Here is an 18757-nt window from a genome sequence, read left to right as displayed (position 1 = left end):
AGTACAAAATTTCCAGAAAATCCACTGAACACAAAAGAATCGCAAGGTGGAAGGTGGTTAAAGTCAAATTTTCAGTGATCCGAATTTCCTTGGGCTTTAGTTCGTTTTTCCTGAATTTTGGCTGCCAAGCATTTTAGCTGTGTTCCGAGATAGCTGGTGTTATCCCTGAATGTCTCGTCCACCCCATGAAAGGTAATATTTTCACTGTGCAAGATCAGAAAAATTGGGTGGGTGGGTTTTTTGGTCACTCAGTAAACAGTAAACCCTACTGTCAATACCCCTCCTGTTTTTTCTGTACCTTTTATTTGATTATTTTATTCATTAATGATCCTATTCATTTGCCTTATCACGAGCCCTAATAAGTGCTAATTTGCGATTGTGGGTGATTCATTGTGAACATGATCAGGAACTAGAGGTTAGAGGTACACTTCCCCTTTCTCGGAAACCTTGTGATACTTGAGTGTTGGTTTCGGCATTATTCATTATTTTTTGATTTCTGAGAGTGGTGCAATTGGTGCAATCGACTAGTGTAATCGGTGATACTAATTTCCAAGTTTAGTCAATCTTCTTTCACACATCCACTGTGAAACTTCTTGACTTTGAGACAACTTCCTCGGTCATCTTGGTGAGGTAAGTAGTCTTCAGTGCGGTGATGTCGAATTGTCCAGAGCCTAAAGAACTATTGTGAAATGTTACGCCTTCAGTGGAATGTTTTCCTTTTCAAATACCCACTAGATTCCACGCCGACTATATCAGTGAAGGTAAAAAATTCCATATTATAAGGGACTTTCAAATACTTGCATCTTGCATCAAGCTATTTTTAAGCCATGGTCTTCTGTAAAATTTCCTTGCATTCTTTGTTTCTAGCCCATATTTTTACCGACAAAAATGAGGTCTTTGGAGAAAGATATGTTAATTCAATAGAACATACTGACTGATCTGTTCTCTGACACGAAATCAATAAAATTCCAAACGATGGATAAAACCTGAGTGGCATACTGACTGATCTGTTCTCTGACACGAAATCAATAAAATTCCAAACGATGGATAAAACCTGAGTGGCATGGAATGAGGAAACCAATTGGTTGAAGACAAGAGCGATAAAAACTGATCACAAAGAGAGCATTGAAAATGATCCCCGATTCCAAAGAGAAAGTCGCCTGTGGTATCCCCGGATTAGATCCGAGTGAGTCATGCTTGGAATTTACCATCACTCTCATGAAAATCTTGGCTCTGAATGGAATGACCCAACCGAAGTGAGTAGGAGAACCAGAAATAAGATTCTGCTAAATATGAGCTCCGGGTATAACCTTGCCAAAGCTACTATGAGGCAGCTTCAGTAGAATATTTAGATTTGGCATGTTCAATCACAGACATATCGATAGAGTTAGTCCCCAACGGGTTTTCCGTTAAGCATTTGCAGCTTCGGTAGAATATTTAGATTTGGCATGTTCAATCACAGATATATCGATAGAGTTAGTCCCCAACGGGTTTTCCGTTAAGCATTGTCCTGTTGGACATGGGAACAGCTGCTTAAATAACTTGAGTGATTTTGGCACATTTTTGTGCATATTTGGTGCAATAATTGCTCCCTTAGTTGGCTCTGATAATTGGTACGTAGCAGACAGATAAAAAGAGAGTATGGACAAGGTCTAAAAGCTGTTAAAGGATTGCTCCCTTAGTTGGCTCTGATAATTGGTACGTAGCAGACAGATAAAAAGAGAGTATGGACAAGGTCTAAAAGCTGTTAAAGGATGTAGCTCCCTTAGTTGGCTCTGATAATTGGTACGTAGCAGACAGATAAAAAGAGAGTATGGACAAGGTCTAAAAGCTGTTAAAGGATGTACTCAATTGATGCTCATGTTGCTCGCACATGAAGTTATCATAATCAGTCATCAGGGGGCGCTTGTCATAAAATTCGGAACTCTCGGTTAAGAGCTGGAGTATTCCTGAGCTTAACTTTATAATTATGTAGCCTGGATACCTTTCTTTCTTCTTAGGGAGACAAGTCCGTATTCTTTGCCGAGTAGGTGTACGCTTTAAGTTAGATACATTCGTGTTCAATGATGTTTGTATGTATAATATTCAAGGCATATTCCATTCTGTTACCTTTTGTTATTTGACAGTTCCATAGTAGTTTTTGCATTAGTAAATCTGTTCATGCGAGTTCTATTGTCTCTGGACCCTCAAACACAGAAAAGCAATTAAATTCGAATTTTATGTTTCAAATTAGATACGAGTGAAATATTTGTGCTCCTATAGTTCTCGAAACGATATAGACTACTGTGTTGTGTTTTTATGACACCATATTTATGGGACCTGGATAAATTATGATTGTGGGTACCACAGTTTGGTTCTTATGGCAATATATGACTTACTGGGTGGGCAGGTCACACGGTGTGACTTGGTCCAACTTTGAGCTCTGTAGGTCTCTTTGACGCATCAGTTTTGAAGATCACTAAAAGTACGACCTTCTAACACCATCGAAGGCTGTTTTGACAGTATTACCCATGTCTGGGACCATCCCAAATACAAAACCAGACACATGATAATCCCATTATGACAAAAATATACAGTATGATTATTAGACATGCTTCTCATCACACAGGAAGGGTGGTAACAAGGTTGTTGTTTTTTCGATCAAGATGCTAGACAAGAATGTCAGCCCAAGTCATAATGTTTAATAGTTTGTTTGTTTTTGGTCTCAAATGTGAACAATTTCAGTTTGCAAGTGAGTTTAGTCTAGGACTGTACGTTTGTCATAATGTTTAATAGTTTGTTTGTTTTTGGTCTCAAATGTGAATAATTTCAGTTTGCAAGTGAGTTTAGTCTAGGACTGTACGTTCTAAAACAGGTCACAATGTTTATTTGTCCTATCAGATCAACATCACTTTGAAATTAGTTTTCACTCTCATTTGCCTTATCACGAGCCCTTTGCGATTGTGGGTGATTCATTGTGAACATGATCAGGAACTAGAGGTTAGAGGTACACTTCCCCTTTCTCGGAAACCTTATGATACTTGAGTGTTGGTTTCGGCATTATTCATTATTTGATTTCTGAGAGTGGTGCAATTGATGATGTCAGCCCGAGTCATAATGTTTAATAGTTTGTTTGTTTTTGGTCTCAAATGTGAATAATTTCAGTTTGCAAGTGAGCTTAGTCTAGGACTGTACGTTTACTTATCCACTACATACGCTCGTAGGAGTCTTAACTACTTATTTATAAATATAGGTAGTCATAAGTATACCTCTAATGACTGCCATTATGTTGTACGTTATACTACTTGGTTACATGCTTGCAAGGTCAATCGACCTGGACTAAAAGCGACTTGTACAACTACTTGATTCTATATGAGAATAAGTATCTACCTTGGCTATCCACCTCTAATGACTGCCATTATGTTGTACGTTATACTACTTGGTTACATGCTTGCAAGGTCAATCGACCTGGACTAAAAGCGACTTGTATAACTACTTGATTCTATATGAGAATAAGTATCTACCTTGGCTATCTTGTTGTACGTTATACTACTTGGTTACATGCTTGCAAGGTCAATCGACCTGGACTAAAAGCGACTTGTACAACTACTTGATTCTATATGGGAATAAGTATCTACCTTGGCTATCCCAAACACTCCTATGTAGATAGTATTTTAAGTTTTTATCTGTTCTAAGTATGTACGAGTACTAATGTCATAGCAATTAGTGACTTTTTACCCTATCGAGCAGTTATTGACCCACATTTTCTTAGGTTTCTTTTTCCCTACTCAATAGGACGTTGTACCGTCCTACCATAGTTTTTTTCTGGGAAATGTAGGTATGCTTTCTACCGTACATTGATTGATTCTAAGGAAACGCATTGATTAGACTTTTTACCCTATCGAGCAGTTATTGACCCACATTTTCTTAGGTTTCTTTTTCCCTACTCAATAGGACGTTGTACCGTCCTACCATGGTTTTTTTTTTCTGGGAAATGTAGGTATGCTTTCTACCGTACATTGATTGATTCTAAGGAAACGCATTGATTATTTTAATTGACTAACACAACGGACGTGCTTTTTTCTGTCTTCTCTATCTGGGTTCTGGGCTGTTGTCTATCTCTATTTGGTTGTATCTTTAACAAAAGATTTTGTTCTCAGGCACTCATTTTAACATCTGCCCAAAACCCCTAAGTACAGGACCTACATATATTTTTGTAGACAGGTGGTTGTGATTGTTTAGAATTGGAGTCTATCCGGCACTCATTTTAACATCTGCCCAAAACCCCTAAGTACAGGACCTACATATATTTTTGTAGACAGGTGGTTGTGATTGTTTAGAATTGTCTATCGTTTAACATCTGCCCAAAACCCCTAAGTACAGGACCTACATATATTTTTGTAGACAGGTGGTTGTGATTGTTTAGAATTGGAGTCTATCGATCAATGCTTTCCAAAAATTATTTTACTAATGACGAATTACCTATAATATGACGAATCTTATATTATAAGAACGAGATCCATTCACTCATTCACATTTCACAGTTCACATTTCACACACTGATCGCTCTATCTCTAGAACCACAACACCTAGAAAGCTGAAATTTGGTAGGAATATTCTTTTTATGGTCTAGGTGTGCAATAAGAAAGGATTTTGCGAAAATCTACACCGATCCTGAGATATGATCAATTTTTGATCGCTGAAATCTCCATAAGAAATACACAGAGTGCAGAGACTGCGGGATAGAAAACTTTTCCTCGCTCGCCTAATATTTGAGTTTCGTTTATGTTTTTAGTTTGATAACTACAAGTTCGGCCATGCCTTTTCCACAAGTTTGGCCATGCCTCGGGATGAACTAGCGGGATTCCGGAGCGAAGCGACGGAATTCAGCTAGTTACTTATAAAGCCTTGACTGGCCTATAACAGAGTGAAGAGTCCTGGTATTTCAAAGCATTGCAATTCATCCAGTGATTCAAACACCGATACATCTCTTCACAGACCTGAAACTTTTCAGTTCAATGTCGATTCATATCAAAGTGTATCATCGCACTACATAATCCAGTGACTAGCAGGTAAGCCAGCGCAGTCCATTGGAACGGATTAATTTCAGCAGCTCGGCTATAACACGTTCCTGCCAGAGCGAACAGCAATACATTCTTTCATGTTCAATACAGCAGTGCAGCTCGGCTATAACACGTTCCTGCCAGAGCGAACAGCAATACATTCTTTCATGTTCAATACATCAGATCCCATATAAGTAGAAGAATGAAATTTCAATAATAATACACCTTAATAAATCTCGAAAAGATTCACTCTAATAGACCAATGTACATGTAGTTCAAAGATGGAGATTCATTGATAGAGAGATCGATCTTGCAGCTCGGCTATAACACGTTCCTGCCAGAGCGAACAGCAATACATTCTTTCATGTTCAATACATCAGATCCCATATAAGTAGAAGAAGAATGAAGTTTCATTGATAATACACCTCAATAAATCTCGAAAAGATTCACTCTAAGTAATAGACCAATGTACATGTAGTTTCAAAGATGGAGATTCATTGATAGAGAGATCGATCTCAATAGATCATAGACTCTAATAGACATGTAGCCATAGTGTCTATCATGTACCTGCCAGTGGGGTCAGTCCACTCCATACCGTGACAATCCAGTTGACCGTTATAGATAGACATGAAGAATTTCCACACCAATCTACTTCGGATGAACACAGACAAGGTAATATCTGGTCTTACCTTGTTAGAACACGATATGACTATCTGTCGGAGATAGATGTCTTACCTTCGTAAACTGCTAGATAGTCCAGCTAGATCAAGACAAACATTTAATCACAGCAATGATTCCAAGCCTAATGGTGGACTACACTCTACGGTAGTTTAACGAAATTATACAACTAGTGTAACGCGGGGCACGGTTGGTCTAGTGGTAACGCGCTTGCTTGCCATGCAGAAGGTCCCGGGTTCGAATACCACCATCGACAAAAATTTGTACTCGTTTTTCAAATGCAAATATTTCAACGGGTTAAAGTTTGTACTCGTTTTTCGATTGCAAATATTTCAACGGGTTACTTTCTGGTGTTCTCGTGTTGAGCCAGCACCTAAATGGGAAGTATTGTGTCTCTTCTCGCCCATCTGATGAGAGGCATACTACGGGATGGGCATGCTACGACACAGACCACATGCATCTAATGTAGCAGTTGTTTCATTGCTACGAAATAAAAACGGCGGTGAAACACTCATCTTTTTAAAATTCAAACTATAGTGTATAAAATCGAAATGAAGCTGTACATGGCTTATTATCGATAGATCGATACCCACCATCTATAGCTATATTATAGCCATTATAGTCATTCTGCCTATATTCTCGTATGATTTAGGATCTATCTACAAGACACTCCACCTGGACACCCTGTATGTCTGCACAGGCACACCCTGTAATATTATCAGCCCAAGCAAGGATATGAGGAAGAGACGTATCTTAATTTTCACGGCCAATAAGTTGCAAGCTATTTGAGATGAATTATTATGTTCTTATCTCTATCTACAACTCTGTGTCTAGTTGTAGCTATTATTTATAGGTATACGGCGCTGTGTAGCATTTCAAAGTCACAGGTAATATTTAGCACGAACTCAGTTGTCTATAAATATAATAGCACAAAGTCATATTTAGCCGAAACTCCATTCAGAGGTATCTATTGACTTCTACAATGTACATTATGTAGATACATATCTATTGTATTGTGTGTTCCTGATGTTCAATTGGTAACACTTGATTCAAAAGGAAGGTTACGAAGACCTTAAGGGCAGGTAGTAGGCACCTACCTCATAGATTTTGCAAGACTTTTTGTGCTGTTGTAAATCGTGTTATTTTTGCCTCTATGCTTTTTTCCTAGAAACTTGACGCCGCTTTTGAGACCATACATGTAGCCATAGTGTCTATCATGTACCTGCCAGTGGGGTCAGTCCACTCCATACCGTGACAATCCAGTTGACCGTTATAGATAGACGAAGAATTTCCACACCAATCTGCTTCGGATGAACACAGACAAGGTAAGGTCTATAAATATAATAGCACAAAGTCATATTTAGCCGAAACTCCATTCAGAGGTATCTATTGACTTCTACAATGTACATTATGTAGACTCATCACACAGGAAGGGTGGTAACAAGGTTGTTGTTTTTTCGATCAAGATGCTAGACAAGAATTATGTAGATACATATCTATTGTATTGTGTGTTCCTGATGTTCAATTGGTAACACTTGATTCAAAAGGAAGGTTACGAAGACCTTAAGGGCAGGTAGTAGGCACCTACCTCATAGATTTTGCAAGACTTTTTGTGCTGTTGTAAATCGTGTTATTTTCGCCTCTATGCTTTTTTCCTAGAAACTTGACGCCGCTTTTGAGACCACGATAATAGTTCAACCATCTACGTATATGTCCTCATTTGTAGAATTGATGGAAAGTAGAATTTAACACCTATTTGAAATCATTACACACTGACCCATATTGCAGTACCTTTCCATTTGATAACCCTCGTAATTTGGCTAAGGTGAGATTGTGGAAATGAGTGCCAAAAAAATTAACGTTCAGACTCTAAATTGAATGAACATGAACATCACACAAATGATCGCAACGGAGATATTGTTCCATTTTACATTGAGAGAAATTAGCATCATGCATTGACGTAGTGTTTTTTTATCGCAGCATTATCAGATTAACAACTCGGACAAACTGATTTTAAATATGAAAAAAGACTTACACCTTCTACAGCTAATCCAAAAAAAAGCGCCTTATAGGTATTTGTGACCAATGGAAAAACATGAGTGCTTTAGGTGTATGTTTTTAAAAAAGCACCCTGTCCTTAGGGCATGCAACATTTTAGTTTGTGTGCAAGTGACTTATCTTGGGCGTGTGTTTATCATTTTCCATGGAGGGTTTGTCTCCTTGAAAGTTCCAAATAACCGGTTGGTCGACTGTGCCATAAAGAATCGAACGCAGAGAAATATAAATTATTCATGTACCGTCGCTGATTTTGAGGATTTTTTATAAACAAAAAACTTGGTAATTTCCACAGATCCTACGACGGGAAAATCGAATTTGTCCTTGATAATCCAACAATGAATTTTCCTCCAGCATATGTGGCCAGAACAACATGCCCAGTTCCTCTTCTCAAGTGATCAATAACAAAATCAAGTCATCAATAAATCTCGAGATCAAGATCTAGTAATAATCAGAATGATGATTTGAAGACGATCTTTGACTCTCCAAGAACCCAATGGAACTCCCCCATAACTTTGAACTTCTCCCACTTGAACTCGACTTCTTAGATTCTTATAGTTTCCTCTAATACTGTTCTTTCTTGTCTTAATGATCCAAGTTTTTACTTGAGTCCAAGGTCGTCTATTTGATCTCGATTGGATGCTGGTGCTGGGTCTACATATTTCTCCATTTTGGTTTAGGGACCTATATGTAAGTTTGATTTTCCGAATATATTTATGTTTTCGTATACTTAGACAAGACTATAAAAGTTGATGGAACCTTGAAATAGTGTGTTTACCTAGCTAATAATATGTTTTATTTTTTGATTTCAGATCTCATTCCAGTATGCTTGATTACTACAAAGTCTTGGGAGTGGATAAACAGTCCAGCACAGGCGATATAAAGAAAGCGTAAGTATTATGCCATCATTATGCCAGAAGTAGAGCAACAGCAACACGTGTAATCTAATATTGTGAACTTGAACTTTGAAAAAGAAATTTGAAAATGTAAATTTTGACGTGAAAACATTATCTACATAAAATCTTGCTAAATTAAGAGTAATAATAATCACGTGAGAATAACAAAATGAAAATACAAACTTAGCAGCGAAATCACACACAAGCACACAAACAATTTTTGTAGAGATTTTTTACACATTCATTGTTTACAACAAACTTTGGGTTTTATTACAAGTTCAATTTCCTCTCTTTATAGACTTCAGGATGTCATTTTCTGCGCTATAATGTGTTTGTTCTGTTGGTACCCCTCTATGTTACTTCCTGTGATCCTGCTATACCTTGTGTATTCGTTATATGTTATTATTCAGACGGATGAGGATAGCTGGAGAGACTTTCTCAGGATTTTAAAATTCCCCACACGTGCTGAATGTGAGGGAAGCAGGTTCATTTTGCTGATCTCTTGATAAAAACAAGATATTGTATGACTCAAAATCTACTGCATTTGAATCGTGTGACTTTAACTTTAACATACATCGAGAATTTTTCAATGAACTCAATGTCCGACAAAAGTTGTTAGAACACGATATGACTATCTGTCGGAGATAGATGTCTTACCTTCGTAAACTGCTAGATAGTCCAGCTAGATCAAGACAAACATCTAATCACAGCAATGATTCCAAGCCTCATGGTGGACTAGGACTACACTCTACATTCTCGTATGATTTAGGATCTATCTACAAGACACTCCACCTGGACACCCTGTATGTCTGCACAGGCACACCCTGTAATATTATCAGCCGAAGCAAGGATATGAGGAAGAGACGTATCTTAATTTTCACGGCCAATAAGTTGCAAGCTATTTGAGATGAATTATTGTGTTCTTATCTCTATCTACAACTCAATGTCCGACAAAAGGACGGCGAAGTAAAACGCGTTAGGGGTCAAAGCTTTTTGTTAAACAAACTGGGAGACTAGCCCGAATTTTGCTTAAGGGATCTCAAAATTAATTGAAAGAAAATATGTACATTTATTACATAGTAACATTTTCTTCATATTATTTTGTAATCTTCTCTCTTTTGTGTCATATACCCTGTCATGCTGATAATGTTCTACACACCCTTATATTCTACTCTCCTATATCTTTGATTCTATTTCTATTGATCTTACATCATCCATATGAAATCATGCTCTTCATTTTTTCACCAATTACTTTGTTGTATCTCGGGTCACTTGAATCATTCATTCCGACACGCTATCAATAAGTTTGGTACATTAACGTTCAGACTCTAAATTGAATGAACATGAACATCACACAAATGATCGCAACGGAGATATTGTTCCATTTTACATTGAGAGAAAACTTTATTAGCATCATGCATTGACGTAGTGTTTTTTTATCGCAGCATTATCAGGTTAACAACTCGGACAAACTGATTTTAAATATGAAAAAAGACTTATACCTTCTACAGCTAATCCAAAAAAGCGCCCTATAGGTATTTGTGACCAATGGAAAAACATGAGTGCTTTAGGTGTATGTTTTTAAAAAAGCACCCTGTCCTTAGGGCATGCAACATTTTAGTTTGTGTACAAGTGACTTATCTTGGGCGTGTGTTTATCATTTTCCATGGAGGGTTTGTCTCCAAATAACCGGTTGGTCGACTGTGCCATAAAGAATCGAACGCAGAGAAATATAAATTATTCATGTACTGTCGCTGATTTTGAGGATTTTTTATAAACAAAAATCTTGGTAATTTCCACAGATCCTACGACGGGAAAATCGAATTTGTCCTTGATAATCCAACAATGAATTTTCCTCCAGCATATGTGGCCAGAACAACATGCCCAGTTCCTCTTCTCAAGTGATCAATAACAAAATCAAGTCATCAATAAATCTCGAGATCAAGATCTAGTAATAATCAGAATGATGATTTGAAGACGATCTTTGACTCTCCAAGAACCCAATGGAACTCCCCCATAACTTTGAACTTCTCCCACTTGAACTCGACTTCTTAGATTCTTATAGTTTCCTCTAATACTGTTCTTTCTTGTCTTAATGATCCAAGTTTTTACTTGAGTCCAAGGTCGTCTATTTGATCTCGATTGGATGCTAGTGCTGGGTCTACATATTTCTCCGAGTTTCCTCTAATACTGTTCTTTCTTGTCTTAATGATCCAAGTTTTTACTTGAGTCCAAGGTCGTCTATTTGATCTCGATTGGATGCTGGTGCTGGGTCTACATATTTCTCCATTTTGGTTTAGGGACCTATATGTAAGTTTGATTTTCCGAATATATTTATGTTTTCGTATACTTAGACAAGACTATAAAAGTTGATGGAACCTTGAAATAGTGTGTTTACCTAGCTAATAATATGTTTTATTTTTTGATTTCAGATCTCATTCCAGTATGCTTGATTACTACAAAGTCTTGGGAGTGGATAAACAGTCCAGCACAGGCGATATAAAGAAAGCGTAAGTATTATGCCATCATTATGCCAGAAGTAGAGCAACAGCAACACGTGTAATCTAATATTGTGAACTTGAACTTTGAAAAAGAAATTTGAAAATGTAAATTTTGACGTGAAAACATTATCTACATAAAATCTTGCTAAATTAAGAGTAATAATAATCACGTGAGAATAACAAAATGAAAATACAAACTTAGCAGCGAAATCACACACAAGCACACAAACAATTTTTGTAGAGATTTTTTACACATTCATTGTTTACAACAAACTTTGGGTTTTATTACAAGTTCAATTTCCTCTCTTTATAGACTTCAGGATGTCATTTTCTGCGCTATAATGTGTTTGTTCTGTTGGTACCCCTCTATGTTACTTCCTGTGATCCTGCTATACCTTGTGTATTCGTTGAGGAGGGCTCTAATACATACAAATTTAGTTTGATTTTTTAGAAATCTCTGTTTACGTTTACTAATTTATGGTCATTTTCTGCGCTATAATGTGTTTGTTCTGTTGGTACCCCTCTATGTTACTTCCTGTGATCCTGCTATACCTTGTGTATTCGTTATAAATATGTTATTATTCAGACGGATGAGGATAGCTGGAGAGACTTTCTCAGGATTTTAAAATTCCCCACACGTGCTGAATGTGAGGGAAGCAGGTTAATTTTGCTGATCTCTTGATAAAAACAAGATATTGTATGACTCAAAATCTACTGCAATTGAATCATGTGACTTTAACATACATCGAGAATTTTTCAATGAACTCAATGTCCGACAAAAAGACGGCGAAGTAAAACGCGTTAGGGGTCAAAGCTTTTTGTTAAACAAACTGGGAGACTAGCCCGAATTTTGCTTAAGGGATCTCAAAATTAATTGAAAGAAAATATGTACATTTATTACATATTAACATTTTCTTCATATTATTTTGTAATCTTCTCTCTTTTGTGTCATATACCCTGTCATGCTGATAGTGTTCTACACACCCTTATATTCTACTCTCCTATCTCTTTGATTCTATTTCTATTGATCTTACATCATCCATATGAAATCATGCTCTTCATTTCACCAATTACTTTGTTGTATCTCGGGTCACTTGAATCATTCCGACACGCTATCAATAAGTTTGGTATCAACCCAAACAGTGACGTGTCATTTCGTCCTACAAGTTGTTGTCTGAACATGTTTGTACCTACGGTCTTGGTTTTCCTAATTTATTACGTGGTTTTTACTCAGTTTGCTGGCAAGTTGAGTAACCTCGTCCTCTGCCCAGTCTAGTTGTCTGATCTGCATTTTGAACTTGTCCTTCGGCATTGATGCTTTCAAAGAAATGGGTCAAACGGGGATTTTCTTGGTTGCCTTATTGCAAGTTGAGTAACCTCGTCCTCTGCCCAGTCTAGTTGTCTGATCTGCATTTTGAACTTGTCCTTCGGCATTGATGCTTTCAAAGAAATAGGTCAAACGGGGATTTTCTTGGTTGCCTTATTATTGATTTCTTTGTTTTTTAAGTATTGTTGATCAACTATGTTCTCTTTTATCTTTTCAGATATAGAAAATTAGCACTGAAATGGCATCCAGACAAAAATCCAGACAACCAGTCAGAAGCAAACAAAAAATTCAAGGAGATCTCAGAGGCCTACGAAGTACTTTCAGATGGTGAGTATATCTCGATCAAAAGGACATGAACTGACAAAGGTGACTGAGAAATTCTAGTAAAAATAATAGCAATCCCGTCTTACAATGTATTGTATGTAATTTGTAAGGGCTAGAATAGTCCGATAGAGTATTTTTGAATGGTAGCGACTGTCATTTTGCCCTTTGATCGTACATATTGCAACAAAGTGTCTATTCGTAATTTTACTAGAATTTCTGTTCTAATTTTCTATGTAAAACTAAACTATGCAATACCCATGACACGTGAAAACTTGAGGAGGGCTATATCTCGATCAAAAGGACATGAACTGACAAAGGTGACTGAGAAATTCTAGTAAAAATAATAGCAATCCCGTCTTACAATGTATTGTAATTTGTAAGGGCTAGAATAATCCGATAGAGTATTTTTGAATGGTAGCGACTGTCATTTTGCCCTTTGATCGTACATATTGCAACAAAGTGTCTATTCGTAATTTTACTAGAATTTCAGTTCTAATTTTCTATGTAAAACTAAACTATGCAATACCCATGACACGTGAAAATTGAGGAGGGCTCTAATACATACAAATTTAGTTTGATTTTTTAGAAATCTCTGTTTACGTTTACTAATTTATAGTCCTCAGTTCTTTGTTCTTTGCTACTCTAGCTGGCTATTAAGGTTCTTGACATTTTAGCGGACAACTATTTGGAGAGTTTCACCAAAAGGCCAACTACTCGTACCTTTAGTTATTTTGTACTTGTAGGTTATAGCCAGCCGAAATGTGCTGTAAAATATACACGCTAGCCCATCAAGGAACAGTGGACCTTAGGCATTGATATAATTAGATAGTGATAGTAAATAACAATAATAATGCACTGGTTTATTATTAACCTTTGTCAATAATAGAATAGCCATTAATAGAATCCGTATCGTCTTATTTGAAGCCCTTGGCAATTTTTACTGTCGGATGATCATGAGGGGGAAAAAAACATTTACTAATATGTGCTAAATTTCAACTCTTGAGCGATTTTTTCCCAGATTCCGAAACATACCACAAGCATTACTTACATATTTTGAAATCTGGAGCATTTGTTAAGTTTCCATGTACTCAACTTCAAGTAGGTAACGGTAACGATGTTATCAGTAGGTACTCTTTGACCATTGTATCAGCCTCCTAATTTTATTAAACACATTTTCTTCTCTTTTCCTCTAGGTATAATAAACATGATCTTCTCGATAAATGAGCTTTCTTTTCTAACAGTTTTCTTATGATGTTGCAATTTATAGCTGATTTTCTGTGGCCTGGCCAGTGTTCTTTCTAGAAAGCAAACGCAAAATCTTCGACAATCAAAAAGAAAAGCACCACTTTGCGAGTCATAATCATAACTATAGTAACAATCACCATTACCACCACCATAGTTTCACTCCATCGTACGGGAGCAAGTACGACAGGGCGTCCTCAGACAAGTACGATAAATACGACAAGTATGATCGCACGCGAGTACCCAGATTCGTATTCCGAAATATCTTTTCGGACACCCCATTCTTTCGATTTTTCGGTACGCTGAGTTTATCTGCTTCTTTCTTCGGCGTTGTTTTCCGTGTGTCGTGTTTTATGTGTGTTTTTGAATCGTTTTTAGATCATTTAAAATAAAATGTTAAGTAAATCGGTCGACAGTTGCCTAGCTGTAAATATAGAGAACTACCTACTCGTACTTCCAACAGGATTTAAAGCCACATCTTTTGTGTTTGTTTTCTATAGATTTTTTAGCTTTGACTTCAACTTTGTCTGATTTTGGACCCAAGTACTTAAAGGCCATGTGTGCCTCTTGTGTGAACCATAAAATATAACCCTGGAAATTTTTCAATAGGCTTGTTTAACTCTGTACTAATACTAACACTAGTTTTATCTGTCAAGACTAATCCTACCTCTGGTATTTTTCAAAGAATTTGAATTAAAAGCAAACCCATCACATAATTTGAACATTTTCAACCATCTACTTCAAAATGAACTTTTTTTTTGTAGTTGTTTAATTAACCCGGAAGGATTTTATCAACTTTTTTTTCTAACTAATACACATTCTATCAAGGATTAGTTCATCTTTTTTAAAACACAATAATCTCTCACAAGTTTTGACCATTCGGGTCACCACAGGAAAATCCTGTGTAAAATTATTAAAATGATGGAGTTGTAAGTACTCTCGTCTAACGAAAATCTCTCTTGCTTACGAGTGAACGCCGCAATCTCCTAATTATCAGAGCATATAATGTGGACCTCCGTTTATCTCACAGGGATTCAGAGAACATTAACGTAAATATAAGAAGGCACCACGTGGTCTACTACTGCTCTCATCTCTTACATAGAATCTAAAAATACGCGAGACATTTTACCATAACGTATAGTGATTTTACTTTCTATTACCTCTGTTTTTTCCTGTAATGAGGAAATATTGGATAGCTAAGCAAAATTTCGATCGCTCGATTTTTTTAGCCAAGTTTGGCAATATTGAATATACCGACTAGGAAAGCTTAGAAAGAGAAGACTACGGACTCGATATTCTGAAAGTTCCAAAGTAGAAAAAAAAAAATAACCTTATAAAGGCTGAAAGGCTCATTCACATTAGGCTGACATGACGCGGCGAAATGTAAAATATCCTGTACTATACATCGAACGATTCAAAGGCTTACGTCGGGACATCCATTTTTTCTTGTTTGAAGGAAACGCCGTATAAGGCTCGAAACTGGTTGAAAATATTTTAAAGATATCTGCCAAAATATGATTGTATGAGTTTGAATAAACACTGGCGTTCCGAGTGTCTTGTGACTGGGAAAGAAAAATTATTTCAATCCATGTAGTCTTTTTAAATAAAAATTTCAATTTTCACGCCAGAAAATCACGAGATTTTCTCGGTACAAGACAAATAAGACTCATTTGGTTGCATAATTACTGTAACTCTTTTCAAATTTGCTCGCTGGGAGTGCTCATTAATTAATGACACATAAATAACCTGAGTGCAGGGGGGACAAATCCGTGTGTTTAAATTTAGTTTCAGCAGATGTGAGATTTGGTTGATAAGTTTGCTCCCCCCTCCCCCAAAGATTGACCTATGCAACACATTTTGTTTATTTGCGGAAACAAGTTTTCATTGCCATTTTGACTTGGTGACACGTCTGCTTTATGCACACGCTTTGCACCATCCTACCAAGTTCATCCGATTTACAAACGATGTCCCTTGAATGAAATTCTCTGTAAATAGTTCTGTTTAAGCTCAAAGTCACGAGTTACTTCTCGTGCTAACCACGGAGTTTTCCCTCCCCAGAATGAGAGCTTATTCATGAAAATTTTAAATACCTATGCATATATTTATTTGTTTCCCAAACAATCTGTGTTCTCACACAATGATTATAATCAAACCTCTCATTTTTTTTTTTCCAAGTACCTAGGTAGGTACTTTTTTTTTAAAAAAAAAAACAAATGTTGACTATTTTTTACCGTTAGCTATTTTGTGTTCGTGTTTTTGCAGAAAAGAAAAGACGCATTTATGACGACCGTGGCAAGGGAGGCTACGAAGACAGCAGACAGCGGGGTAGATACAGATCCCAGGCTAAGTATGACGACGACCATGATGACGACTTTGGCGGATTCCACAGGGGCTTCAGGTTCCGAGACCCGGAGGATGTGTTCAGGGAGTTCTTCGGAAGCGCGTCCCCGTTCAATGACATTTTCGGAAGTGAGTTTGTTGTACAAAATACAATAAAAAAAAATCCTAGGAATAACAAGTAACCAATTGGGCATTTGGAATAGAATGGAAAAAAAATCCTAGGAACACCAAATAACCAATTGAGCATTTGGAATAGAATAGAATATACCTTGTTTATCTTGCTGGGATAGGACTGAAAAGTCCCTTTACCCACGCAGTCTAACCAAGGTCTCATATATATTGACATATTATGGGGAACAGGTTTTAGGTTCGAATCCCATACTAGGCATGAAAATGTACACTCATGTTCATACAAGTGTAGGTATCTTCATTTACGAGTATATGAAAGGCCCCAAACTCCGGCGAACAATATGCGCAAAACTGTAAGAACAGAGGTCTTATCGTCCCTTCATTGAAGAGAGACGGAGGACAGGATAGGAGAAAGGTAGATACTCCGAAAACGAACTTTATCTGTTTAGGATAAAGTTCTCCCCGGGCGGGAATCGACCCCGCGATCTAGCGCTTACAATTCAGACGTGCTACCCTCCAAACTAACCAGGCTTCGCTTCATAGATTTGTAGTAGCTTAACCCATCCTTTAGGGCTGTCTACCTAAGCCAGATACTCCGAAAACGAACTTTATCTGTTTAGGATAAAGTTCTCCCCGGGCGGGAATCGACCCCGCGATCTAGCGCTTACAATTCAGACGTGCTACCCTCCAAACTAACCAGGCTGGCTTCGCTTCGTAGATTTGTAGTAGCTTAACCCATCCTTTAGGGCTGTCTACCTAAGCTTCGGAGTGGGCTTTCTGTATATGGAGTTTAGCTCTGGCTTCGGTTTCTTTGGATCTGATGTTAACACTTGTCAGTTTCAGTTCGACCACGTAACAACAGAGGGGATGAGACGCAACTATTTCACACGGGCCCCCTCGGGTTTCACAATCTAGGCGACATTTTCTCACATTCGGACGCTTTCAGCAGTTTCGGTGGCTTCGATTTCAACTCTTCAGGGCGGGGAGGAGCTGCTGTCAAAACCACATCCACCTCCACGCGGTTCATAGACGGCAAGAAAGTCACTACTAAGAAGTAAGTAGCCCGAGCTGTTATAGGTTAATTACTCTAAATTACATGTTGTAATGTAAATAGTTTTAACTTGTAATATTTATTGCATTCATTCAAGGATGGCGTTCATGAACAGCTAGGTGAAGGTCTAATAATAATCTAGTCTCAGGCACTTTAGCCATGCGTTCTAGGAAAGCCTGCTCAAAATAAACACTTGATGTCCTTGTTCACTTTTTAGCTTTCTCTAGAGAAAATATTCTGAATCAGCATTTCAAGCCTCTCTTAAAGTTAAAGGTTGAGTCGCCCAGAATGGATTGAGTAGACAAAGTCTCAGAGAGAAGTTTGTTAGATGACACATATTTCTTCCTTTGCGTAGAAGGCGTTGAATTATTTGCTGGGAAGAACTTTCATTTCTTGGAATGACTTGATTTTTTAGCTGATATCGATACTTGTTTTTCATCAATAAAATTCTACTTCTTAGCTTAGTTTTGCTTGACATTCTTTAGTTTTTCCTAATTTTCGAAATGATTGATTGCTTTTGATTTGTCTCTTTCAAAAATGCTGATATCTTCTTGATTAAAACTTGAATTTTTATTTATTTGTAATGAAATTGGATAGGGATCGTACCCGAATTACTTACCTAACTGTGTTTTTATTATTTTATAAGTAATACTATTATTTATTTTAATTTTTGTAAATACGGTAGGCTTTATTTTATAATTTTTAATTGATTAATAATTAAATGGCAGAATAAGTTGAATTTAGTTATTTACAAATACCTACATAAAAAGGGGAATGAAAGCCCTATTCAAATTACACTCAAAGTAACCATGTTGTTTTTATTTTTGTCTCCTTCCTTTCTCACTTGTGTTACGTCGCGTCTTGAAAAGACCTAGTTGTTAAAAGCGACGCGACGTTAATCCCCTGTACTAGCTACATAGCAGACATAGCTAGAAAAAGAGGGGGGAGGAAGCTTAACTTTTATTTTTCTCTTCTAGAGTCAAATTATTGAGGCATGCACTCATCTCTACAACCTCTGTAATAACAAAGCACATGAAATAAAATCGTGTGACGTGATTTTATCATTTTAAAATTAAAACTAAGTGAAATTGGTTTGATCTCAACTGTTTATTGGGTACTGAAATTTCATAAGATTATCCTGTTGACCAATGATACTACAAGTACGAAATACC

The 18757-nt window shown here is 37.0% G+C and overlaps 1 protein-coding gene across 5 annotated transcripts; it reads left to right on the top strand.

Moving 5' to 3' along the window:
- Window positions 1-6: 6 nt before the first annotated feature.
- LOC103517034 (dnaJ homolog subfamily B member 3) lies at window positions 7-17601 on the top strand. 5 transcript variants are annotated; one of them, XM_008482041.3, is made up of 6 exons: window positions 7-192; window positions 8588-8665; window positions 12717-12826; window positions 14126-14362; window positions 16328-16534; window positions 17378-17601. In XM_008482041.3, exons 1-6 carry the CDS (start codon window positions 170-172, stop codon window positions 17590-17592), a joined length of 870 nt encoding a protein of 289 aa, XP_008480263.1. In that variant the 5' UTR covers window positions 7-169; the 3' UTR covers window positions 17593-17601. The 5 variants fall into 5 exon arrangements, with proteins under 5 accessions (XP_008480263.1, XP_008480262.1, XP_008480265.1 ...); XM_008482040.3 differs by having other exon boundaries at window positions 17372-17601; XM_026829280.1 differs by lacking the exon at window positions 7-192 and adding an exon at window positions 483-630 and having other exon boundaries at window positions 17372-17601.
- The last annotated feature ends 1156 nt before the right edge of the window (window positions 17602-18757 follow it).

This window comes from Diaphorina citri, unplaced genomic scaffold (genome assembly GCF_000475195.1).
Source record: "Diaphorina citri unplaced genomic scaffold, Diaci psyllid genome assembly version 1.1 scaffold1725, whole genome shotgun sequence".
Taxonomy (NCBI): Eukaryota; Metazoa; Arthropoda; class Insecta; order Hemiptera; family Psyllidae; genus Diaphorina; species Diaphorina citri.
This window is presented reverse-complemented; position numbering and strand designations above follow the sequence as displayed.